The sequence below is a fragment of the Danio rerio genome, chromosome 8 (assembly GCF_052040795.2).
Source record: "Danio rerio strain M-AB ecotype USA chromosome 8, GRCz13ab, whole genome shotgun sequence".
Classification (NCBI taxonomy): domain Eukaryota; kingdom Metazoa; phylum Chordata; class Actinopteri; order Cypriniformes; family Danionidae; genus Danio; species Danio rerio.
The window spans coordinates 13,437,838-13,465,000 of record NC_141028.1 but is presented as its reverse complement, the minus strand read 5'-3'; the positions used below and the strand labels follow the sequence as shown (position 1 = coordinate 13,465,000).

The 27,163-nt window shown below is 35.7% G+C and overlaps 1 protein-coding gene across 12 annotated transcripts in view; it reads right to left on the bottom strand.

Annotated features, from left to right (window-relative positions):
• The window catches only part of tjp2b (tight junction protein 2b (zona occludens 2)), a 197,722-nt gene that overhangs the window by 11,345 nt on the left and 159,214 nt on the right, over nucleotides 1–27,163 (bottom strand). For 8 of the 12 annotated variants that reach the window (XM_087263115.1, XM_087263111.1, XM_087263114.1 and 5 more), the window contains 10 exon segments: nucleotides 26,339–26,402; nucleotides 20,081–20,231; nucleotides 18,040–18,148; nucleotides 11,778–11,997; nucleotides 10,995–11,176; nucleotides 7,986–8,081; nucleotides 6,519–6,598; nucleotides 6,187–6,397; nucleotides 3,307–3,407; nucleotides 322–543 (listed from right to left, as the gene is read on the bottom strand). In XM_087263115.1, the coding sequence (XP_087119241.1) occupies nucleotides 322–543; nucleotides 3,307–3,407; nucleotides 6,187–6,397; nucleotides 6,519–6,598; nucleotides 7,986–8,081; nucleotides 10,995–11,176; nucleotides 11,778–11,997; nucleotides 18,040–18,148; nucleotides 20,081–20,231; nucleotides 26,339–26,402 (1,436 nt within the window). 12 annotated transcript variants of the gene reach the window in all.

Here is a 27,163-nt window from a genome sequence, read left to right as displayed (position 1 = left end):
TGAGCTCAAGCGCATTAAATAAAAAGCAAATGATAAGCGTCTTAAAAGGGGGCGGAGCACATACTAAGAGCATTTGATTGGTCAAGATTTGACAAGAAACTGAAGTATGACATCAGAAAAATCTATCACCCATTTAGGCAGAAGTGACAAACTGCAAGCTTGAGATGTTTATATCTCCTAAATGCAAATTTTGTCACTATTTTGGAGCTCACTAGCTTATAGATATCCTTAAGACAAACATACTGATGCTAACATCTAAGTAAACATCATTTTGATTTCACGGGACCTATAAGCTCAGCAAGTGTTTCTGTGTACTCTGACCTCCTCTGGCATGACGGGCTCAGAGGAGCGGCTGATGGCGGACACTCGCTGCCGGTCCAGCGGCTCGTCGGTCTCGTTATCAGTGTACGTGCCGCCCTCGTCTGCCGTGTCGTCGTAATCGCTGGTCATCCGGCTGTCCATGCTGAGATAGTCAGCGCTCATGGCCGACAGATATGACATGCGGTCATCATGAACGTCCAGATCGCCCTCCGTCCCGTCCAGCTAAAAGAGACACATGATGGATCTTGTGTACATAGAGGAGCGAAGAACAAAAAGAAAAACACAAAAACAAAACAGAACGGAAGCTGTAGAGCAAGAATGATGAACAGTAAAAGCACAGAAAAAACATGAGGAACGACTACTGGGAGTTTAAAGAAGAGGAGGACGTGCATTAGCAGGTAAACTAGAGGTTTAACTAGGAGGAAAACGCTGAGTATCGGGAGAAATGTGAATGGAGAAGTTTTAAAGTAAAGAGATGTTGTAAAATGTGGCATTAAAGTCAACATGAATCTTGATCTTTATTTTGACACATTGTGCACATTTAGAAAACTTTTTTTATAGTTTTGTTTATAATTAAAATGCCTGTTTCCAGGTCGCACCGCCTTAATTAAACATGCTGCAGGTGTACACTGTGATTGGTGCTCGGCGAACGCAGCATCTTTTGAAAACGAAACCAATGGAGTCAGATCATTTGGGAGAGATAAAGAGCTTTTCCAAGCTTTTTTTTTCAATAGCCTGTTGTCGTGTTTTCTAGTTGTCTTAAATTGTCGAATTTAAGGTGCTCTCTCCCTTGCTTGTTGTGATTATTGTAATACCCATTTTGTATTAAGAAGCAGTAAACTGAGCAATTTTTACGTTGAAGTTGTTTTTCGGCTCTGTTAAGGAGTAAGAAGAACCTGAAGGTCATTAAATTTATAACATGCTAACTGTATATGTATTTATATTCTTTAACTTATGTTTCAACCCCAGCCCTAGACATTCATGGTTGTACATAAATCGGGGGCTCGTCCGGGATATGAAATGCATAAGCCAATTTCTAAATTAAAAGTAGGATTTAATTTAGATTATATGAGAATAATTTAGAAAAATTAAATATTATACCTTTTGAATAATTTAAATGAATATAAAAATACACACACATACATACAGATGAAGTCAGAATTGTTAGCCCTCCCTTTGCATTTATTTTACTTTTTTAAATATTTCCCAAATCATGTTTAACAGAGCAAGGAAATTTTCACAGTATGTCTGATATTTTTTTTTCTTCTGGAGAAAGTCTTATTTGTTTTATTTCGGCTAGAATAAAGCAGCTTAAAAAAAATTTAAAAGCCATTATAAGGTTAAAATTATTAGCCCCTTTAAGTTTTTTTTTTCTCGATAGTCTACAAAACAAACTATAGTTCTACAATAACTTGCCTAATTACCCTAACCTGCTTAGCTAACCTAATTAACCTAGTTAAGACTTTAAAAGTCACTTTAAGCTGTATACTAGTTTCACAAAAAATTTCTAGTCAAATATTATTTACTATCATCATGGCAAAGATAAAATAAATCAGTTATTAGAGATGAGTTATTAAAACTATTATGTTTAGAAATGTGTTGAAAAAATCTTCTTTCCGTTAAACAGAAATTGGGGAAAAAATAAACAGGGGGGCTAATAATTCTGACTTCAACTGTATTTAAACAAAATAGAGCTATTAATAAGATCCTTTTATTATATATATTAAATGTATTTTATTTACTACATTATAAAAAAACATGTGAAATTATTTTATATAATAATTCATTTAATTTAATAAAAATATAAAATTATTAAAACAAAATTCATTAAAATCATAACTTGCTAACTGTATATGTATTTATATTCTTTAAACTTATGTTTCAACTCTAGCCTTAGACAGCCTTAGGTCTTTAAATAAACTGGGGGCTCGTCTGTGATACGAAACGCTCTAGCCACTTTCTAAATTATAATTAGGATATAATTTAGATCATATAAGGATATATTTTTTAAAATATTTTACTTTTTAATAATTTAAATGAATATAAAAATACACACACATACATACATACATACATAAACACAAAATAGAGCTATTTATAAGCTCCTTTTATTATATATGTTAAATGTACTTTATTTACTACATCATAAAAATACACGTGCAATTATTTTATATTATAATTCATTTAATTCTATGAGATTATAGAAGTATAAAAACAAAATGTATGCATTAAAATCATAACTTGCCAACAGTATATTTTTATTTATATTCTTTATCATGTGTTTCAACCCCAGCCCTAGACATTTGGGGTCGTAGCATAAATTGGGGGCTCGTCCGGGATACAAAACATTCCAGCCATTTTCTAAATTATAATTAGGATATAATTTAGATTATATAAGGATATATATTTTTAAAAATATTATACTTTTTGAATAATTTAAATGAATATAAATGTACACACACTTACATACATTAACACAAAGAGCTAGTAATAAGCTCCTTTTGTTATATATTTTAAATGGATTTTATTCACTACCTCATAAAAATACACATAAAAATATTTTATATTATAACAAAATATAACTTTATACAATTATTAAAGCATAAATACAATATTTATGGATTACATACACAATACATTTAAATATTAACTTTTATTATGGAAAAAACTGAAAATTCAGTGCATCATTTTTATACCTGCTCTTCCATGTTAAAATCATTTGCATGCACATCAATGAAGGTGAAAGAATAATGAAGTCTGATTTGACATCATTGTCGCTTAAAAACTACATATGAATTCCTTATAAACAAATTAAAAGAACAATTTTTCATATTTAATGTTAAATTTAGTGTCTTGTCTTGCTTTTATTCTGGATTTGATTCAGACAGCTTATGTGCAGTAGGCTGTGAACAGTGTTTCATGTTGACTTTAAGGGGAGGTGTTGTTTGAGAGTGAACAGAAGGTTCTGGAGATCTGTGTCTTTACCTTCCCTTCTGAGACCCACACAGCGAGGCTCTGCTGCTCTCTGATGGCCTCCTTCAGACTGCCATACCAGGCATCATTAGCCGAGTTCAGATCGATAACAGCTGACAGGCCGACGGGGGACCACAGAGAGAAAATCAAAACATTTCCATTTAGGTCAACCCTTCTCTACACTCAGCCTGATCTATTTCTCTCACTGGGTTTCCATCAGCGGCTTTAATCATCTAAAGATTTACGAACCGGGAATCAGTGTCACCGCAAATTCAGTGATATCTGACAATCACAAGATTTGACTTATTTGTTTCTTAATACTCCACTTCTTCTGAATTCACTGTTATTAAATATTGGGAGTAAACAGAATTCAAATATGATCTGTCTGAAACTGTGCATGCTTGTTTGTGCAATTGTGTAATTTAAATGTAAATTAATGTTAATTTTCCTTCGGCTTTGTCCCTTTATTAATCTGGGGTCACCACAGCTCAATGAACCGCCAACTTAGTTTATCCAATTTACCTACAGTTGAAACTGGAAGTTTACATACAGTCTAACAAAGGGAACATAACCATTTTTTTTTTAAATGTCTGATGGTAAATCATACTAATCATTTACTATTTTAGGTCCGTTAGGATTACCTAAATGATTTACATTTACTAAATGCCAAAATAATGAGATAATTTATTTTTAAATATTTTTTTAATTATTCATTTCTAAACAGTCAAAAGTTTACATACATTTCCTTGGTATTTTTTTTAGCTTTGCTTTTAAACTGTTTAACTTTGGTCAAATGTTTTGGATATCCTTCCACAAGCTTCTCACACAAGTTTAAAGGAATTCTGGCCCATTCCTTCAGACAGAATTGGTGTAACTGAGTCAGATTTGTTGGCTGTCTTGCTCGCACAAGCTTTTTCAACTCTACCCACAATTTTTTTATAGGATTGAGATCAGGGCTTTGTGATGGCCACTACAAAACATTCATTCTGTTGTCCTTAAAGCACATTTTAAACAATTTGGCATTATGCATAGGGCCATGGTCTGTTTAGAAGACCCATTTGTGGCCAAGTGTTAATTTCCTGGCTGATGTCATAAGATGTTGCTTCAGTATTTCTACATAATGTTCTTTCTTCATGATGCCATCTATGCTGTGAAATAAACCAGTCCCTCCTGCAGCAAAACAGCCTCACAACATGATGCTGCCGCCCCCATACTTCACAGTTGGGATGGTGTTCATAGGCTTGTAAGCTTTCCCCTTTGTCCTCCAAATGTAACACTGGTCATAATGGCCAAACAGTTTAATCTTAGTTCCATCAGACCACAGGACATGTCTCCAAAAATATTCTTTTTCCCAGTGTAATTTAGCAAATTGTAATCTGCTTTTTTGTTGATTTTGGCTTGTTGATTTTCCCATGTTGTCACACAAGGATGCCGCGTGTTTGAGGTTTTCCTTAAATACTATTCTACAGCTGTGCCTCCAATTAACTCAAATGTTGTCAATTAGCCAATCAGAAACGTCCAAAACCTTGACACCATCATCTGAGCTTTTTCAGAGGCATAATAATCTTATTGTATGTAAAGTTGACTTTCAAGAAAAGTTATAACAATTTCTCAAAAAAATTCTCTCATTATTCTGCTATTGAGCATGACCGAAACAAATTTAAGAATCCTAACTTACATAAAAGAGTAAAGTTTAGTCACATTAACATCTGACTATTTTTTAAATGGTTATGTGTCTTTTTATACAGTGTGTTTAAACTTCTGGTTTCACCTGTATAGCGCAAGTCTTTGGACTGTGGGGGAAACCGGAGCACCTACATGCAAACTCGTGGCCCAGCCGGGACTCAAACCAGCGACCTTTTTGCTGTGAGGCAACAGTGCTAACCACTGAGCCACCGTGCCACCTAAATCAAGCCAAATTACATTATACTTATTGTTTTACAGACGTGCAAACTGACATTATCATAAAGTATGTCACTCACTTTGACAATAAACATTGTGACAACAAACAATGTGTCATGTATGTCATGAGCTTTTTTTTATTTATAAGGCATGACAGATGCAAGAGTATCCGTTTTATCAATTATTATTATTGAGTTTTACCTTTGAAACCCAATATTGTCTGCATGAGCAGAAGATTTATGCATTTCAGAGCAACACTGCAACATTTGATTCCTGAATGAATCTACTTTTGAACTAATCATTTAAGTCAATAGCCCCTTCCACACTTACCTGTACCGACTTTTCCGTAAATTTACTGGCAAAAGGATAATGTGTGAAGAGGCCCTTTTTTGAAAACATATTCATTCCAGCAATTTTCTGGAAAGAGATGTTGTAACATTATTTGTAATTTGCAGGAATGCTGTGCTGTTGCCGGAAAGAGCGAGTTCACGATTAGAACACGCTGACGTGAGACGTCTACTCCAGCCGATCAGAACATTTAGACGCATTCACATCTGCACGGTTTATGAAAATAAAAGCTGTTGAATATTTTTACAGAACATCCTTGCCTGTGTAAATAGCGCTGTTTTGAATTTACCTGTAAAGTCTTTCCGGAAATTTTCCAGATATTTACAAGTATCACTGTGCGAAAGGGTCTATTGATTCAATGATCCATTCATAAAAGTCAACTGGTTCATTTTGAAATGAATCTGTCATTTTGAACAAATCATTTAAATGAATGATTCAGTGAGTCGCTCATTAAGAGCAACTTACTGGTTGTTAAACTAGCAAAAACACATTCATCAATATAAAATTTTTGTAAATCCAAACATATCAATATATACATTTTTGTGAATATTACAACCTCCTGTGTTGTTCCAAAAAGGAGTCTGTGATACTGACAAATATTGACAGATTTTTCAGTGAGGTGTCTGGACCCCTGGGACTGACCGGTAAACAGGTGCGAGCAGGTTTTCCTGAGCTTCAGAGCCTGGTCGTAGAGTTTGCGGGCACTGCGGTTTGAGCTGGGGATGACTCTCTGCCTCATGGCCTTCACCCCGTGTTTGCTGTCAGGGTTGAAGAAGATCACTATTGGGTACCACTGCGTGTAGTTCAGGGTGTCCACAGCTTTAGGGGTGACGTCCAGCAGAGCGTGCTTGTCCTACAGAAGTCAAATTCATGCATTTAGCAGTTTTTTTTTATTTAAAGCAACTTACAAGAGCATTACGTAACACGTTGAGTGGAATGATTGTTCAATTGTGTTTGTTTACATACACAATTACCTGTTCGATGATCTGTCGAATAGTGTTGAGACGAACCACCCCGGAAGATTTTTCTGAACCTGCATCTTTGGGTTCTGTTTCTGATGTGAGATTTGGCAAAATTAACAAATTTAAACAAATAATTGAAAATTAATATATATCCAAAACAGTTGAAGCTGTGAAAATTATTCGTCCTCCTGTGATTTTTTTTCTTTTCTTTATTTTTATTTTTTTTTATATTTCCCAAATGATGTTTAACAGAGCAAGGAATTTTTCACAGTATGTCTGATAATATTTTTTCTTCTGGAAAAAGTCTTATTTGTTTTATTTCAGCTAGAATAAAATCAGCTTTAATTTTTTAAAGGTCAATATTAATAGCCTCCTTAAGCAATATATATTTTTATTTTTTATTTTTATATTTGTAATTAACCTAGTTAAGCCTTTAAATTGCACTTTAAGCTGAATACTATTATCTTGAAAAATGTGTAGTAAAATATTATGTACTGTCATCATGGCAAAGATAAAATAAATCAGTTATTACAAATAAGTTAATAAAACTATTATGTTTAGAAATGTGTTGAAAAAAATCTGCTCTCTGTTAAACAGAATTTGAGGAAATAATTATTCAGGAGGGCTAATAACTCTGACCTCAACTGTATATTTTTTATTTGGCATGAGCTAAAATGCTAGCCTTTGGTCAAAAGCCTTAAAATGATGTCAAACCAGCCTTCATTATTCCTTCACCTCCAATAATGTGCATTATATATTTTTATTATATAGCATTTTTTGTATTATATTATATTGATGTGCAACTTAAAATAACATGGAAAAGCAGGTGTGCAAATTATACACTAAATATTGTTTCAAAAGTTTACACTTAGATATTGCTTGATAATAACCGCAGGTTTGGCATGCTGTCCCAGCAGAGAACTCTGAACTCAGATATGATAATTAATAATAAGAATAAGATAATTGAGCCCAGGGCTCCCGTCTGGTCAATGAACATGTACTCTTCAAAAGACAAAGATAAGGGAGTAATGCTAGATGGATTATAATTACAGATGAGAGACCAACTATGATCAAATCACTTGCTCCACTCGAAATTAGTTTGTGCAACTTCACAAAGTGAAAAAACATTTTAAAAACCAAGTTCAACTACTTGTTTGAGACTGTCATTATCATTTTTATAATTATAAATAATAAAAGTGAACATTTAAATGTATTGCAGTGTTATTTGACTAAATTTAGATACTATAGTAGTTTTGATTGATAGCTTGATTTAAGTTTTATTTCTATATGTTTTGTATTTTCATTCCTAATTAGTTTTTGCACATTTCTGTCATAGTTGAATTGGTTGAACTGTATAACCCTGCTGTATTGGCATTTTTAAATAATTGAATAATTTTTGAACACGTTGCTAACATTCATCACGGTAAGAACTCATTTGGCATACTTTAAAACTAATGCATCTACTATCTGGCAACTTACTGGCGATGACAAACTCGTCTGGAAGCTCTGAGGCCAGTTTTTCACTAGCAGCATCAGCGATGGGTCCAAACAGCACAACTGGCCTCCGGAAACCCGCTGTGTGGAAAGAAGACAAAACTCACAACCAAGATTTCACAGCACAGAGAATCCGTTTAAGCCTGAATAAAACAAAAAATGGTGAATGTGAATGAATGATTTAGCTATGTAAATGGAGAGGGTTCAAAAAAATCTGAAGAGTTTTGAATTTAAAACAGCCTCTTTTATATTCCCGACTGTGGCTTCTGCCTCATAAATCAGGCCTTTATTGAGTCATTTTCTTATTTCTCTGAGCCAAGAGCTCAGAGCTCATTTTTCAAGCTTATTAAACATTTGTGAGGCATCTGTGTGTGGGTTTGCAGAGGCTTTCATTAGCAGCATTAGTCTGGTCTGCTCAGATGTTACATGTATGTGTACGCAGATGCTGTCTTACTGAGAATGTTTAATGTAGAAAAGAGGCAGGTATGATGAGCACATTAAGAAATTAGCTATCCATTACATTGGTTGCTGGCAGTGATGGGCTCTCTTAAACTTTCACTTTTTCTATCTCTTTCACGTTGTTTACTTGTGTCTTCACACATTATATAGAAGTGGTCTGGATTAGAAAAAAAAAACAGTGTAATTATTATTTTTTTTCTTTTAACTATTTTTTATTAACCCTTCAGCCTCCTGCAAAACACATGCTTAGTGCACCGATACATATAGTATTGACCTGTACATGATTTTATAGCACCCTTTGTATTTTACAGTTAAAAAAAAAATAAATAAATAAAATAAATAAATAAATATATATATATATATATATATATATATATATATATATATATATATATATATGTATATATATATATATATGTATGTATATATATATATATATATATATATATATATATATATTTATTTATTATTTATTTATTTATTTATTATTTATTTTTTTTACTGTAAAATATTTATATATATATATATATATATATATATATATATATATATATATATATATATATATATATATATTTATATATATATATATATATATATATATATATATATATATATATATATATATATATATATATATATATATATATATATATATATATATATATCAAAAACACTAAAAAACCCTGAACACAGAGCAACAACATTGGATTGGATCAATATATAAAAAAAAAAAACAGAATAAACAGGCCAGTATAGAGAAAGAAAAAAAGGGAATACTGTTATTTTTATTTGACTAATTCATTTAATATATAATCTTCATATACAAACCACTGTGATATGATGACTTGTCTAATTACCCTATGGATACACCTTAATAAAATGGGAATGGTTGTTCATATTAACGTCCTGTTAGTGGCATGTTAATATATATGAGGGGGCAAACTTTTCAAAATGGGTGGTGACCATGGTGGCCATTTTGAAGTCGGCCATCTTGGATCCAACCTTTGTTTATTCAATAGGACGAGGGTCATTTGACACATCAAACTCATTGGGAATTTCACAAGAAAAGCAATGGTGTGCTTGGTTTTAACTTAACTTATTCTTTCATGAGTTATTTACAAGTTTCTGACCATGTATAAAATGTGTTCAATGTGCTGCCCATTGTGTTGGATTTTCAATACAACCCACTTCTCTCACTCTTCACACACGGTGCAATGACGATGCTTTCCTACACAGTGTAATGTTTTGATGGGAGGCTATAACAAGCTGTCTGTATAAACACACAGACATACAGCACCATTCACACTCATACACAAACATAGACAGCACCAAACAAACAAACAAACACACACACACACACACACACACACTTAAGCCCTCGCAATATGCGTTTAGCCGGGAGACCTCGCGCTGAGCGGAGCAAAAAAAAAAAAAAAAAAAACTAAAAAAAGAAGCACTTTTCCGACGGTCCCTTACTAAGAGCTCCGCTCAGCGCGAACTCTTCCAGCTAAACGCATATTGCGAGGGCTTAAACAGAAAAGTGGTCATAATATCGAGCAAAAATAAAGAAAAAGGCAGCTGTGAAACACAACCAGTTTTATCTTTTTGTAGGAAACACACTTAAGATCTTTTTAGGGTAATTGCCGTCTATAACTGAATGTGTCAGGAATATCGAAAACAAAACTAACTTAACCGCGCTCATTTCTGGTGCCCTCCTGGATGTACTGCACCCTTAGCCATTGCCTATACTGCCAATGCCACGAGCCGGGCCTGAGTTGGCTCCTGAGTGTTGTATATACCTGCGCTCACCTCCCTCGGGACAGAGCGCATAGGAGATAAATGACGTCAGTACATAATAACCGGTTATGTTTATTACTGAACCGATACCGAATTGTCCGCGTCTGCATCGCAGTGCACTGAAGAAAAGTTTAATTTTGACACCCCTAGTGCCAGTGAATAAAGAGGGAAACACATCATCATGTAGCAATTTCAAATATCTAGTGGCCTTGAGGTTTCCATTGATGAAGAATGGCCCGCTATCTTTGTTGTCTATGGTTTGAAGATACAAGATGTGCAGCACCTGAAACTACAGATACTGGAAGCCTGAGCTGGCATTTCTCCTTCGGTGTTGCTATCATTGTGTGAAGAGTGGGAGAAGAGGGTTGCATTGACAATGGGCAGCAAATTGAACACATTTTATACGTGGTCAGAAACTTGTAAATAACTCATGAAAGAATAAAGTTATATTAAAACCAAGCACACCATTGCTTTTCTTGTGAAAGTCTCAATAGGTTTGATGTGTCAAATGACCCTCTTTCCATTGAAAAAACAAAAGTTAAATTCAAGAAGGCCGACTTCAAAATGGCCTAGAAAATAATATAAAAAATAACATATTTACACAGTATATAAATGGCATGGTGTGCTATAGGCATCACGATACCAGACCAGAGTAGTGCATAATGAGGACCACCCAGTGACGGTCTCCAAATAGTGCATTATGGGATCGTTCTCTTTCTCTGCATGCGGACGCACCTTCTCTTAGCACCACCCTCTCGTAGGCTGGGAATCTGGTGGCGACGGCTGCTGAACTCTCCTCTCGGCTCTTCCGCAGGTCCTTCTTCTTAGCCGCTCTCTGACCCCGCAGCCTCCAGAAATCTGCTCGGTCACTGCCGGTGCCCTTGTGTGTGTTCTGGACGTTCGCCATCTGCTCCGCTCTGATCAACATAGAAGAAAAAGACAGAGATAGAGCATTATAGAGCAGAAACATGAAATAGCGGATAAAAACTGTGAATTGTACAGTCCAATAAAGTGTGACCCATAAACCCTCAACTTGATTCACGATCCCTACAATTACCAACCTCACTTAATAGTCAAACAGCCAGTCTCTACTGAAAAAAACAGCTTAAACCAGCCTAGGCTGGTTGGCTGGTTTAAGCTGGTAGACCAGGCTGGTTTTAGAGGGGTTTTGGCCACTTCCAGGCTGGTTTCCAGCCATTTCCAGCCTGGTCTTAGCTGGTCAGGCTGGGAGATGACCAGCTAAATCCAGCTTGACCAGCCAAGCCAGGCAGGGAGCCCAGCAAAAACCAGCTATGTCCAGCTTAAACCAGGCTTGTCAAGCTGGTTTTAGCTGGATTTAGCAGGTCATTTTACAGCCTGACCAGCTAAGACCAGGCTGGAAATGGCTGGAAACCAGCCTGGAAATGGCCAAAACCCCTCTAAAACCAGCCTGGTCGACCAGCTAAAACCAGCCAACCAGCCTAGGCTGGTTTAAGCTGGATTTTTCAGCAGGTGTTAAGCAGACGCATTGGATCTGACCTGCTCTTATTGGGAATGATGCCCTTCTCCAACAGCTGGTTGTCTTTGCCCAGTCGGATGGCCAGCCAGTTCCCCAGTTTGCCGTCATATAAAGAGTCCACCACCTTGAAGATCTCACCCCGGGAGAAAGCGTGACACTGTGGAAGCTCCTTCTCATACTCAAAATGAGTCCGGATGAAAAACGAGTCTCCTCGACCGGACACCAGGATGTCTTCATAAACTAGGACAAAACAGAGATGTGAGCTCATAAACATGCCTAAGTTTAGATAGAGCAGGACCAATTTAATTTCATGGCAATTTTAGGCTTTATTAAATTAGTGGCTTAACTCCTATAATTTCATGTTCAATCTCTTTAATGCGTTTTCCTACCATCTGCTCACAAGACAGTAACAGTTCTATTAGGAGATTAGATTTTCATGCTTGCTTTTTCAATATATTGTACACTTTTCTTAAAATAAGATTGTACGGACTCGTCAAAATGATATATATTGAAACTGAGACTACGTGAGTAGATGGGACTAAATTCAAGCAAAATTTGAATTTAAAGAAAACAAAAATTAATCTAAAGAAATAAATCAGTATATGAGCAATATATTTAAAAATCTATAATAAAATAAATTACAAAAAAAAGAAAATGTGCTGTAAATAATAACAAATAAAATGAATTGTTACCTATTTAAAAAATAGAATAAAAATGAAATAAATAGAACAGATAAATCAACAATAAACAGTAAAAACTACAAGTAAAAGTGATTTTATTTGGGGTTGTCCTGTTTTATACGTTTATATTCTGAGCTTTTTTTCTCCCTCGTCTTATTCTGAATTTTTCTTTGTGCTTCTTTTGAGGAAGGACAAACGGATGGAGAGACAGATGTATGGATGGATAGACAGACAGACAGGCAGACAGATCAAATGATGAAGGGATGGGGAAGGGACAGATCAAATGAGAGACAGACAGACAGACAGACGGACAATGGATAAATGAATGGATGGACAGATAGAATGATAGATCAAATGATGGAGGGGTAGATGGAAGGAAGGATGGATGGAATGACAAATTAAACGATGGAGGGATGGATGGATGTACAGAATGACAGATCAGACAGACATAAATAAAGAGAATGACAGATCAAACGATGAAGGGATGGATGTATATAATTGCAGACAGACAGAACGACAGACAGACAGACAGACAGACAGACAGATAGACAGACAGACAGGCAGACAGACAGACAGACAGACAGACAGACAGACAGACAGACAGATAGATAGATAGATAGATAGATAGATAGATGATAGATAGATAGATAGATAGATAGATAGATAGATAGATAGATAGATAGATAGATAGATAGATAGATAGATAGATAGATAGATAGATAGATAGATAGATAGATAGATAGATAGATAGATAGATAGATACTCATGAATATCACATGCATGACATTTAATTAAATGTTATAAAAGACGTTTTTGAAACTTTTGAGCAGCTTGACCTGGTATTGAGTGTGATTCCAGGATAAGAGCTGGAGTGGTCAGATCTGCTGCAGTGGTGCTGATTAAAGCTCTGACAGCACATCTGTCTCTGCTCAGAGTAAATGAGCTTCAGCTCCTGACAGAAGCAGAGCTCACTGTCTGACCAGAGCCACAGTGGACAGAGACACAGAGACACTCAACACCAAAGAAGAGTTCATACTCTACAGTACATCCAACAACTCTCACTGCTAGAGGTGGCAATGATTAACTCAAGATCTATTAACTGTCAATAACCATTTATATCCATATATTCCACTCTGTGTCTTAACTACATGTGACATGACAAGATGCGATTTGACTTTCTGCACCAAACGTGATGCAGCAAGACTAAAACATTTAAATATCAGCCACTGCACTCGCGGCAAAATGGTATGATCAAATTAATACATATTCATTTATTCATTTATAACTATTCCAGCATATATTTTACGCAGCGAATGCCTTCCAGTCGCAACCCAGTACTGGGAAACACCCATACACACTCACACATGCACGCATACACTAAGGCCAAATCTGTTTACCCAATTCACCTATAGCGCATGTCTTTGGACTGTGAGGGAAACTGGAGGACCTGGAGGAAACCCACGTGAACACCTGCAAACTCCACACAGAAATGCCAATTGACTCGGTCGGTACTCAAGCCAGCGACCTTCTCAAAACATATGCTGGATAAGTTAGTGGTTCATTGCACTGTGGTGACCCCTGATGAATAAAGGGACTTAGTCGAAGGAAAATGAATGAATTAATTTCAGACTGGTCTCTTGAACATGACAATGAGTTCACTATACTCAAATGGCCTCAACAGTCACCAGATCTAAATCCAAGAGCACCTTTAGGATGTGGTGGAATAGGATATTCGCATCACAGATGTGCAGCCGAGAAATCTGCAGCAACTGTGTGATGCTATCATGTCAATATGGAGCAAAATCTCTGAGGAATATTTCCAGTACCTTGTTGAATCTATGCCATGAAGAATTAAGGCAGTTCAGAAGGCAAAGGGGGGGTCCAACCCTGTACTAGTAAGGTGTACCTAATAAAGTGGCCGATGAGTGTATATTATTGTTACAATCAATCAAGCTATATATTTACAGTAAAACATTTTCCTTTCAGTGACAATGCTTGCTTTTTGAGAGTCTTTTTTTACAGCCTGTTTTTCCAGTGACAATGAGCCACTGAAATGGACAAATGTTGCATTATTATTAGCCTCCTATACATGGACAGCACATTTTAGCTCTCAAGTGGTTTTTTAAAATACTTTGAATGTTTTATATTTTGTTACCGACATACAGTGTCATCCTGTAACTGTTTGCAGCAAATGAAATGTCCCAAACACATTTTTTAACTGTCCAAAATGGGCAAAAAAAAATTGTTTTTACTCTCTGATAGTCAAAACATGTAAAAAATTTTTTCTATGTTATATATGCATCAGTTTTTATGTAAATTTGGCCCACAAGTCCACATATATGGACATCGTTTTTCTCTAAAAGTTCATCATATCAAAAGACACTTTGGTTTTTATTCTAATTAGGTTCCAATAAACCCAAATATCAAAGAGAAATAAAAAATGCATGTAAAAAACACCTTGAGCCTTAACAGGTTAAGGTTATCAATTGATAGATTTATTAATTATTCATAATGTGAATATGTTTAAACTTCTCTAGTACACATAAAAAAATGATTCAAAGATGATTGCTTTACCAAATGTGTTTTTAAGTTAAATAGTTATGTTGTAAATTTCTAAGAGCCCAAAAAACCAGGGAGAACTTTCAGTTGTCTTCAAAGCAGAATTCTTTTAATAATAAGAACTCAGCGTGGCTGTGGCGTCATCTAAAGAAACTCTCCACTGCACAGCAAGCACTAGGTTTTACACATTTTACATACAGTGATTCATGTAGGTGGGGACAGATGCAAATAAAGTGTTGTTGTTGGCAGGGTAAGCTGCCTTTTCAGGCCTGATCTCATCAGCATGTAAGTCTGCAGAGTGGATGACAACATATTAGAAACCTGCCCAGCTACTGACCACATAAAAAGGGTTTCATCGACCTGTAAGTTTCACCCGAAGACAAAGGCAGAAAGCAGTGTGCAAAATGATGTTCTGGAGACAGAAACCGTCTGACCAAGTTACACAGCCGTGCTTTGCATTACTTTGGAATATAAATTTATATTCCCACAGTTGGCAGTGGCGCAGTGGGTAGCACGTTCGCCTCACAGCAAGAAGGTCACTGGTTTGAACCTTGGCTCAGTTGGCGTTTCTGTGTGGAGTTTGCATGTTCTCCCTGCCTTCGCGTGGGTTTCCACCGGGTGCTCCGGTTTCCCCCACAGTCCAAAGACATGTGGTACAGGTGAATTGGGTTGGCTAAATTGTCTGTAGTGTATGAGAGTGTGTGTGGATCTCCACCCAGAGATGGGTTGCGGCTGGAAGGGCATCCGCTGCGTAAAAACATGCTGGATAAAATGGTGGTTCATTCCGCTGTGGCGACCCCGGATTAATAAAGGGACTAAGCCGACAAGAAATGATTCCAACAGTTGTAAACAATTTATTTGGAGTGAATTTAAACAAACAAATAAGGTTAAACATTCCTAAATTTAATTTGTTTGTTTAAATTCAACACATATAAATTGTTTGCAATCAAGATTCAGCACAGTGGTTTTCAGGTCAGGCATTTTGATCCTCACGTAACAGGAAGCTCCCAAACATGAAAATCAGGATTTGTGCATGTTTGTAGACGTGTCCTCATGACCACACTTGGCACAACAGTCCCTTGAAGAGCTGAAACTGGCTCTGACTGGTTTTGTAGTGATGAGCAACAAGCCGTGACCTGTGTGTGTTCAGGGGGAGGGAGGACTGAAGAGACAGAGCTTCAGGCCCTTTCACACATACTCTGATGTATTTACTGGACACTCGTCCTACTGCTGCATGTGGGAATTTGTTCGGCCTTTCAAACCTGATGATGATGCCACACTTATGATGACCTACTTGCAAAGAAACGTCTTCCTATTGTTATTATTGTTGCTTGCATTATTTTATTTTATTTTATTTTACATTATTTTATTTGATCATACCCTATTATCATTATTCATACATTCATTTTCTCTTCGGCTTAGTCTCCTTATTAATCTAGGGTCGCCACAGTGGAATGAACCGCAATCTTATTCAGCATATGTTTTATGCAGCGGATGCCCTTCCAGCTACAACCCATCACTGGGAAACACCCATACATTCTCATTCACACACATACACAACAGACAATTTAGCTTACCCAATTCACTTGTATCGCATGTCTATGGACTTTTGGGGGAAACTGGAGTATACGGAGGAAACCCACGGGAACAAAGGGAGAACATGCAAACTCAACAAAGAAATACAATCTGACCCAGCCAAGGCTATCATCGTCATCATCATAATCAATTGGTGTTTTTAAATGATTTTTAAAACGAAGAATGCTGATCTGAGTATTTCAGAAACTGCTGATCTACTGGGATTTTCACGCACAACCATCTCTAGGGTTTACAGAGAATGGCGCAAAAAAGAGAAAATATTCAGTGAGCGACAGTTTTGTGGGGGCAAATGCCTTGTTGATGCCAGAGGTCAGAGGAGAATGGCCAGACTGGTTCAAGCTGATAGAAAGGCAACAGTAAGTCAAATAACCACTCGTTAGAACCGAGGTATGTAGAAGAGCAATTCTGAATGCACAACACATCCAACCTTGAGGCGATGGGCTACAGCAGCAGGAGACACCGGGTGACACTCAGGTCAGCTAAGAACAGAAAACTGAGGTTACAATTCACACAGGCTCACCAAAATTAGACAACAGAAGATTGGAGAAAAGTTGCCTGGTCTGATGAGTCTCGATTTTTGCGGCGACTTTCGTATGGTTAGGTCAAAATTTGGTGTCAACACCATGAAAGCATGGATCCATCCTTTCTTGTATCAACGGTTCAGGCTGGTGGTGGTGGTGTAATGGTGTGGGGGATATTTTCCTGGCACAGTTTGGGCCCATTAGTACGAATTGAGCATCATGTAAATGCCACAGCCAACCTGAGTATTGTTGCTGACCATGTTCATCCCTTTATGACCACAGTGGACCCATTTTCTGATGGCTACTTCCAGCAGGATAACACACCATGTCATAAAGCGTGAATCATCTCAGACTGTTTTCTTGAACATGACAATGAGTTCACTGTACTCAAATGGCCTAAACAGTCTACAGATCTCAATCCAATAGAGCATCTTTGGGATGTGGTGGAATGGGAGATTTGCACCATGGATGTGCAGCCGACAAATCTGCAGTAACTGCGTGATGCGATCATGTCAATATGAACCAAAATCTTTTTGCAGTTCTGAAGGCAAAAGGGGTCCAACCCAGTGCAAGTAAGGTGTACCTATCGTAAAAGTGGCCGCTGACTATATAACTATATAATAACTATATAATTATAATTAATCAAACAAACTAGCAAATACATGTTCTAAACAAACATACATAAAAAAATGATAGATATAATATAAATAGATCAATAAATACCAAAAAAATAAACATATTAGTAAAATATTAAGATAAAACACAAACAAAATTACAAAAAAAAAAAAAGTATAAATAATAGTACACAAGGTATTTTAGTCCATCTCCAGTGACCGCTGGAGTGCACAGGAACAGTGGGTGAAACCAGTGTCAGTTTAATGTGTTTAATGTGTGGTTCGAGTGAAGCTCATGTTCTCTTCTCTCACCTTCCGTTTTACTCTGGGCCAAAATGGTGACGACTTCACCCCGCGGGATCTCCAGCAGGAACAGCACAGCCTCCTCTCGCACAATTCCCCGAAAGTCAACATTATTCACCTGTGCACACACACACACACACACACACACACACACACACACACACACACACACACACACACACACACACACACACACACATTTATATACAGCTATAAGTTAAATATGGCAAAAGCCAAATCAAATTCAAATTCATGAAAATGGTACACATGATGGTAACATAAAGCTCCCTTGTTCATCCAGGGCTTTCTGAAAACTACGATGACCACATTACAAGAATTAGCCAGTTAATTACAGTACATACAGTTGAAGTCAGAATTATTAGCCACCTTGTTTATTTTGTCCCCCAATTTCTGTTAAACGGAGAGTAGATTTTTTTTCAACACATTTATAAACATAATAGTTTTAAAAACTCATCTCTAATAACTGACTTAATTTATCTTTGCCATGATGACAGTAAAAAATATTTGACTCGATATTTTTCAAGACACTTCTATACAGCTTAAAGTGACATTTAAAGGCTTAACTAGATTAATTAGGTTAACTAGGCATGTTAGGGTAATTAGGCAAGTTATTGTATAGTAATGGTTTGTTCTGTAGACTATCAAAAAATATATATAGCTTAAAGGGGCTAATAATTTTGTCCTTAAAATGGTGTTTAAAATATTTTAAACTGCTTTTATTTTAGCTGAAATAAAACAAATAAGACTTTATCAAGAGGAAAAAAATATTATCAGACATAATTTGAAAATTCCTTTGCTCTGTTAAACATAAATTGGGAAATATTTAAGAGAGAAAAAAAAACTCAAAGGGGGCTAATAATTTTGACTTCAACTGTAAATGCTTCAGGTTCAAATTAAATAGAACTGAATTATTGTATAATGTAAGAAAAAAGGATTCTAATGTTTAATGAAACAAATATATTAATTGCAATTCTAATAAAAAAAAGTGTTGTAAATAATTTAGGAGATATAAAAATATATATGTAAAATTATTAATCAAATATTTATAATTATGATTGCTTTGCTTTGTTTTTCATGTCTTTTTAAACTGTATATTTAATGCAAAAAAACGCAACTAACATAAGTCAACTAGATAAAGGAGAGTCAGTGGCTGTGAAAAAAATATATAAAAAAATAAAGAAATGTAAAAATATTAATTTAAATAAAAATATAATAGCAACTATACATTTATAATCATGAATGGGCAAATACATAAACAAAAACAAACAAATAAAATAATAAATGAATTAATTAATTAAAATAATTATTATTTAACAGAGGGATAATAGAAAATTCTTTGTTTTTAAAAAACTCATTTTTTTATTTAAATTGCATATTTTTTTTCTTGTTAATGTTCAACAAAATTTAATTATGCAAGTTGAACCCAAATATTCCAATAACTTAATGGGCTTAATTTAAAGAATACTAATGTATATAACTAGTCAACTGTTAAGAATACTTTTTGATCAACAAGAGACATTGAGTTAAACTGACTAAAGTCACTTACGTTATATGAACTGACTAAATTTGTTTAGAAGTTACACGTTTGTCTATTGAAATTAGTTTTACAACGAAACATTTAATTTAAGCTTAATGGATCAAAATAAAATGCTTTCACAAAATCTAATTGGTCCCACTTTATGTTAAGTGGCATTAACTGATATGTACTTACACTGAAATTAATCATTCATTACAATGTAATTGTTGTTTAAATACATGTTTTTACATTGCACCTATGCTTGATAAAATAGCTGAATGTAATTACATCTGTAATTAATTTCTGTAATTACACTGTTGAGCATCCCTTACACCTTAACCCACCCTAAACCTGCCCATACCACCAAACCTGTCCTTATCGCAAACCGTAACCCACCTCAATATTGTTCTGAAATATATTATGAACACAGTAAGTACACTGTATTTATATTTTAATGTAAGTTCATAGTAGTTAAGGACACTTAATATAAAGTGGGACCATTTAAGTTATTACCTTCATGATCTGATCTCCTACACGCAGACCCTCTTCTTCAGCTGGACTGCCCTCCTGCACTCCTGCGATGAAGATTCCCACATCATTTCCTCCAGCCAACCTCAGGCCAACACTCTCTCCTTTCTGAAAGCTCACCATCACAGTATTGGGCCTTAAAAAGAGCAAAAGGTGTTTGCTATTTTCAGTTTTCCTGCGATATTAGCTTAAAAAAGAATTCAAATCAACCAATGCTACCTGCAGACCTAATACATATGTTTTGGCTTTGTCCATCAATCACTTCTTTTTGGCTATCAATTTTCACGTGTTTCTCTTCTGTGACAAAGATACACATCCAACCGTGTCCTCTTATTGCACTTTTTGGACTTTCCCCGAATATAGCAAAGTTATCCAGCTGTACTGCAAACGCCCACGCATGTTTGACACCGTTTGTTTTCTGTTATTATGGACACAAAGATTTCCCCCCGAGTTTTGACAACTGGTTGCCAGATGCAATGAGCTTCATCCATTTGGAAAAAAATAGGTTTACAATAAATGGCGAAGCTAGGGTTTTTTCTGAAACATAGGATCCATTTAGAATGTTTTTTTCTGAGCATGTCAGTAACTGTCAATCTAAATCTTAAGGCCTTTCAAATGCAATACAAACATAATTAAGTATTTTGTATAAATACCTAGGGATTCATTTTTTGTAATATTGGGTTATCAAAGTATCTGTGTATTCTGTACAGATGTATTATTTAATTAATTAATTTTTGTTTTGTAATTCGCTACAGGGCGGTATGACGCCATTCCTTTTCGCGCTTATCTCTGTGTGGAGGGCTTTCCCACTGCAACCAGTTTGTCCAGTTAGCTTGTTGACGATGTCCGGGTTCCAGAAATCCGGTAGGACAAAAACAAAATCCAAAAAATAAAGTGAACAAGTTCATAACAGGGTGAGAATGTGGTAAAATTCTAAAACATGGTAAAAATCAGTCGACGGCTTTTCTTTTTCTGGACGGCTTTTGTAAATTGTTGGTTGGGTTTAGGGAAGTAAGCGGGTGGGCGGGTCAATTGGTAAAATTTGTTGGGTTTAGGGAAGGAGGAGGGTGGGTTAATCGATTGGCCGGTCGCACAGTCAATCATTCAGTCAGTCAGTCAGACAAACAGTCGTTCGACAGTGGCCTCTGGTGTATTTACATGAGAGCAGCACAAGCACGAACAGCACTCGCGAGAGACATTTGAGATACAAAAAAAGCACACACAGTGGCCCTTCTGGGACGTATTTTGCGGTCTCTAGAAACGTCCACGGGACTACGTTTGCAGAATGAGCCTGGGTTGCATACAGGGGCGCCTGCAGGATTTCATTCCAAGGTACGCACAAATCCAGCAACGCCCCGCCCCCTTCCGATGGCTGTTATTCCAGTATTCAAACATTAAATAACGAATGCATCAAGTAAAATAAAAACAAATATTTTTTTTTGAATTTTGCAAAATTCTGCTCTTTTTATCTTTTTTTGTTTATTATTTTATTTTTGTTAGTTTTAATATTTTATTGTCTTCATAATTAAAGCTATAGACAAAATCCTGCTTGACATTTTAGAAAATATTTTGCGTAGCTACCCAGTATGTATTAAAGATCACTGAGATCAAAATGATATTTAACTGAATCATAAAAAAACTGTGAAAATTGCTCATTTTATTTTTAGAAAACATTTTATTAGTTTTGAGTAAAAACTATACCGACATTTAAGAATCCATATTTATTTTATTTATTCATTAATTTGACCTGTTTATTGGTGCATATATAGGCTATAATTTAACTCATACAACAGTACCTTGGAAAGCTAAAGTGCCACTAAAACTTTCAAACACAACCCCAATAAAGTAATTAAAGATTAGACTTTCTCCGGTGACGGCCGACATCTCAACACGCCGTAACCCTCCTTCGGGTGGTATAGCCGGCATTAAATCACAAAACAAGATGTCTGGCTTGACTGAAGTGCAAGAGTCTGCAAGTTCGTGTTTCATGGATATAGTATGTAGCTATAGGATTGTGAACATCAATAATGTCAAGCGTGTCTTTATTCGATGCACAGCAGAAAAAATAGTCTTTCGGCAGTGCATGTAGCTGTTGGTTAAGTTCTCTCCCGGAGTCCTCAGTGGAGAAACAACCGTAACCATACCCAAGTGTTCTCAGAATGATTTGGCACGATAGTGGAAAAGCAGGCAGCTGTAGTGTATACTGTTTAATAACAATTTAGATTATGTCACAAATAAATAAATAAATAAAAAGCGGCATTAATTCCCGCCTTCTCATGGTAGGTATGCACAGTGCGTACAGCCGTACGGCTGCAGGCGCCACTGGTTGCATATATGGATTTATTTGGTTGTTACCAACATCTAAGGAAAATTTTATGTCAACGGCACCTTCAGAAATATATTTTCTGAGAAAAAAAGGTGACGTGTTTTATACTTATTTTCCCCGGTGTATGTGCCATTTTGATAATAAATTCTCAAATGTCAAAACAGTTGTGATTATTAATTTTACTATTATACAGCATGACAAAACAAATCTTTATTTTCTTTAACCTAAATTTTGATTTGGGTGCTTAGACATTGAGTTGCCTAAAATTTGACTAAAAAAACAGAATGCTGATGACTAAATATGCGTAAAACTGCATCTGACAGAGGAAAAAGACCAAGTGTAAAAATAGCTGACGAAATTAACACTAATTAAAGCCAAGCGTCTCTGTAAGCAAGAGCAGGACACCGAAATAACCTCTCCCAGTAGAAAGGAGCAGCAGCAGACTGGCTCTCCCTCATGAATATGGAGGAGCCGACTGAGAGGATGATTAAAACAGAGAGACAGAGCGAGATTGCAGAGGTTTCCACCCGTCTGTGAGGCTGTGATGCAGATATGACCATCGCCTCTCTTCATCTGTTTCCGTTTCATTTCCTGGGCTTCAACTTTATCTTCAAACACGCAGTTCAGCCTAATTTCAAATTCTGTCATTATTTACTCAACCTCATGTTGTTTTGCTCTGAACAAATACGTCTCTAAAACATGAAGCTGAGCAAACAATGTCAGAATTTAATTTCACACACCCCTATTGTGCCCTTTTAAATGTTGCTTCTTTTGTTTAGAAGATCTGCTTAAATAGGTTTACAAGCATCCGAGGTAAATACAACACATTTTTTACATTTCAAATCATGCGTTTACACAACAAACACTACGCGTGAGGAAGTGATGATGGATTGGTAGTGATTCTAAACAAAAACAGAAACGTTTTCCCCTTGTAATCAATGTTTACACAGAAAAAAACAGACAAAATGCTGTACTCGGTAGGCAAGGTAAGTATTAGGAGCTGTCGTCTTGTTAGTAAACAGTATTCGTGAGGAAGTGACAATGGGTTGTTAGTGACGATGTGTTGGTAGTGACTTGGCGCTGGTTTGTATGTAGAATTTGAGGCTACTTTTACACTACAATAATGTAGCCAAAAACGCTAGTGATTTTCCTCTGCGATCCATGTTTACACATCAAAAAAACAGCAAAAATTCTGTATTACAGACAGTATGCTAGGCCAGTATTTTGAGCAGTCATCTTGTAACTAAATAGTACCCATGAGGAAGTGACGATGACGATCGGTAGTGACCCTGCACTGGTTTGTAGAATTTGAGGCTACTTTTACACTACAATTATGTAGTCAAAAATGGAAACGTTTCACCCCTGCGATCCACATTTACACATTAGAAAAAAACAATAAAAAAATTATATATTACATATGCTACGCCAGTATTTGGAGCTGTCATCTTGTTACTAAACAGTAACCGAGAAGAAGTGACGATTGGTAGTGACCCTGCGCTGGTTTGTATGTAGAATTAGAAGCTACTTTTACACGACAGTTATGTAACCAAAAACAGAATCCATGTTTACACATTAGAAAAAACACAAAATGCAGTATTACATACAGTATGCTAGTATTACATACAATATGCAGAATTTGTGAGGTAGTGACAATTTATCGGTAGTGACTCTGTGCTGGTTTGTATGTAGAATTTGAGACTACTTTTACACTACAATGATTTAGCCAAAAACAGAATTTTTTTTTCTTGCGATCCACATTTACACACCAGAAAAAGGTCTAAAAATGCTGAATTACGTATGCTAGGCCAGTATAAAGTAGATAGTACTCATGAGGTAGTGACGATGTGTCGGTAGTGACTCTACACTCGTTTGTAGGTAGAATTTGAAGCTACTTTTACATGAAAATTATGTAACCAAAAACGAAAGCGGTTTCCCCTGCTATCCATGTTTCCACATTAGAAAACACCGCCAAAAAAGCTGTATTACATATGCTACGACAGTATTTGGAGCTGTCTTCTTGTTAGTAAACAGTAACCGAGAAGAAGTGATGATGTGTTGGTAGTGACCCCAAGGTGGTTTCTATGTTAAAATTGAAGCTACTTTTACACAACAATTATGTAGCCAAAAACGGAATCCATGTTTACACATTAGAAAAAAAACACCAAAATGCAGTATTACATACAGTATGCTAGTATTACATACAATATGCAGAATTTGTGAGGTAGTGACAATGTGTCGGTAGTGACTCTTTGCTGGTTTGTATGTAGAATTTGAGACTACTTTTACACTACAATGATTTAGCCAAAAACAGAAATGTTTTTTTCTTGCGATCCACATTTACACACCAGAAAAAGGTCTAAAAATGCTGAATTACGTATGCTAGGCCAGTATAAAGTAAATAGTACTCATGAGGTAGAGACGAAGTGTCGGTAGTGACTCTACACTCGTTTGTATGTAGAATTTGAAGCTACTTTTACACAACAATTATATGACCAAAAATTAAAGCGCTTTCCCCCTGCTATCCATGTTTACACATTAGAAAACACCGCCAAAAAGGCTGTATTACGTATGCTAGGCCAGTATTTGGAGCTGTCTTCTTGTTAGTAAACAGTAACCGAGAAGAAGTGATGATGTGTTGGTAGTGACCCCGCGGTGATTTCTATGTTAAAATTGAAGCTACTTTTACATGATAATTGTGTAACCAAAAACGAAAGCGCTTTACCCCTGCGATCCATGTTCACACATTAGGAAAAACTGCCAAGATGCTGTATTACATATACTATGTAGAATTTGAAGCTACTTTTAGATTACAGTTATATAACCAAAAACGAAAACGTTTTACCCTTGCGATCCATGTTTACACATAAGCAAAAATAGCCCAAAGCATTGTATTACTTTTACTAGGCCAGTATTTGGAGATTTCGTCTTGTTAGTAAACACTACCTATGAGGAGTGACGATAGGTTGGTAGTGACGATGGGTTGGTAGTGACTCGGCGCTGGTTTGTATGTAGAATTTGAGGCTACTTTTACACTACAATTATGTAGCCAAAAACGGAAAAGGTTTTCCCTTGTGATCCACATTTACAGATCAGAAAAATTTCCAAAAATGCTGAATTACGTCTGCTAGGCCAGTATAAAGTAAATAGTACTAATGAGGAAGTGATGATGTGTCTGTAGAGACTATGTTGGTTTGTATGCAGAACTTGAAGCTACTTATACACAACAGTTATGTAGACAAATACGAAAAAGTTTTTCCCTTGCGATCCATGTTTACACATAAGCAAAAATAGCCCAAAGCATTGTATTACATATACTAGGCCAGTATTTGTTAGTAAACATACCCATGAGGAAGTGGCGATGTGTCGTTAATGACTCTGCGCTGGTTTGTATGTAGAATTTGAGGCTACTTTTAAGCGTTAATTTTCGTCATATACAAACAAAGTAAATGTCATATCTGTGTCTGTTCTAATCGCAGATTTTAGAATTGTACCCTAGTAAAATGATGAGTAAGTTCCATTTTCCTTAAGTTTTTATAATTACAGATGTGTGAATTTTATTTACACATGAAATATTTAAGTGTTTTATTCAATTGTAAAGACAGCCATTGAAATACTCATTGGAAAAAACCCTGCAAACTAAAATTCTATGACTTTTATGAAATGTATAATAATAATGATAAAATAATTAAAATGATATTGTAATCAATGTTAACAAAGTTAGCATATAAGTTTCTTCGCATAATAAAGGGAAGATTTTGTGTGTGCTGACTGCCGACTGAACTCCAGCCCTGTCTCCAGATGTCAGCTCAGCCAACAGTGAGTCCTGAGGTTTAGTTAGTGAATAAGATCTTAGTTCAGTGGATAAGATCATGTGTGAAGAGGACTGAAGCTGCAGGTTATTCACAGCATCCACTCACCCGTAAATGGCCTCATCCTCTGGGCTCGGTCTGAGGAGGATCTTGGGTGTCATCTTTATTGCTGCTGCACAATAAATAAAAATAAGTGATTTAGCATCAGATTCATTATGAAACTAACAACTGAGCCTTGTTTTAATCCTACTGTAAAAAACTGATCTTCACTATAAATACTGATCATAAGGTTTGTAGTCATTAACATTTGTGTGTGTCACTTTTATTCAGAAATGCTACATTACATTGATCAAAAAAGAAACAAACACACTTGCATGATGAAACATTATTTGTAATAAATCATGTTCTTTTGACCTTTTTGTTAAATCAATAAATCATAGAATATGTATTAAAATATTAATATTTTTACAATGTATAGTTTTCAACCAACATTGATGATAATAATACATCAGATCAGATAAATCACAATAAGATATTTTCACTTAATTGTGCAGCCCTACAGTATGTTAACTTAAAAAAAATACTTTTAAAACATAATACAATATCTTTCAATATTTTATTGCAACGTTTCTGATCAAATAAATGCATGTTGGTGAGCATAAAAGACATCAAATGGCAAACTTTTGAACAATAGTGAATACTTGTTATAATCATGGCAAAAAAGTGTATTTTTTATAAATAAAATGAATTTAAAAAACATAAAATATAAGCAAATATATAAATACGCTTGTTTTTGTGACATTGGGATCATTTCTCTCTGATGACAGATTTAGCTTCACATTAAGGGATCCGACATAAACTTTTGATAGTAAATAACACACTGAGGTAAATCTCTGAAGTCAATGTCAATCTTTTGTTTTCAGTATATGGTTT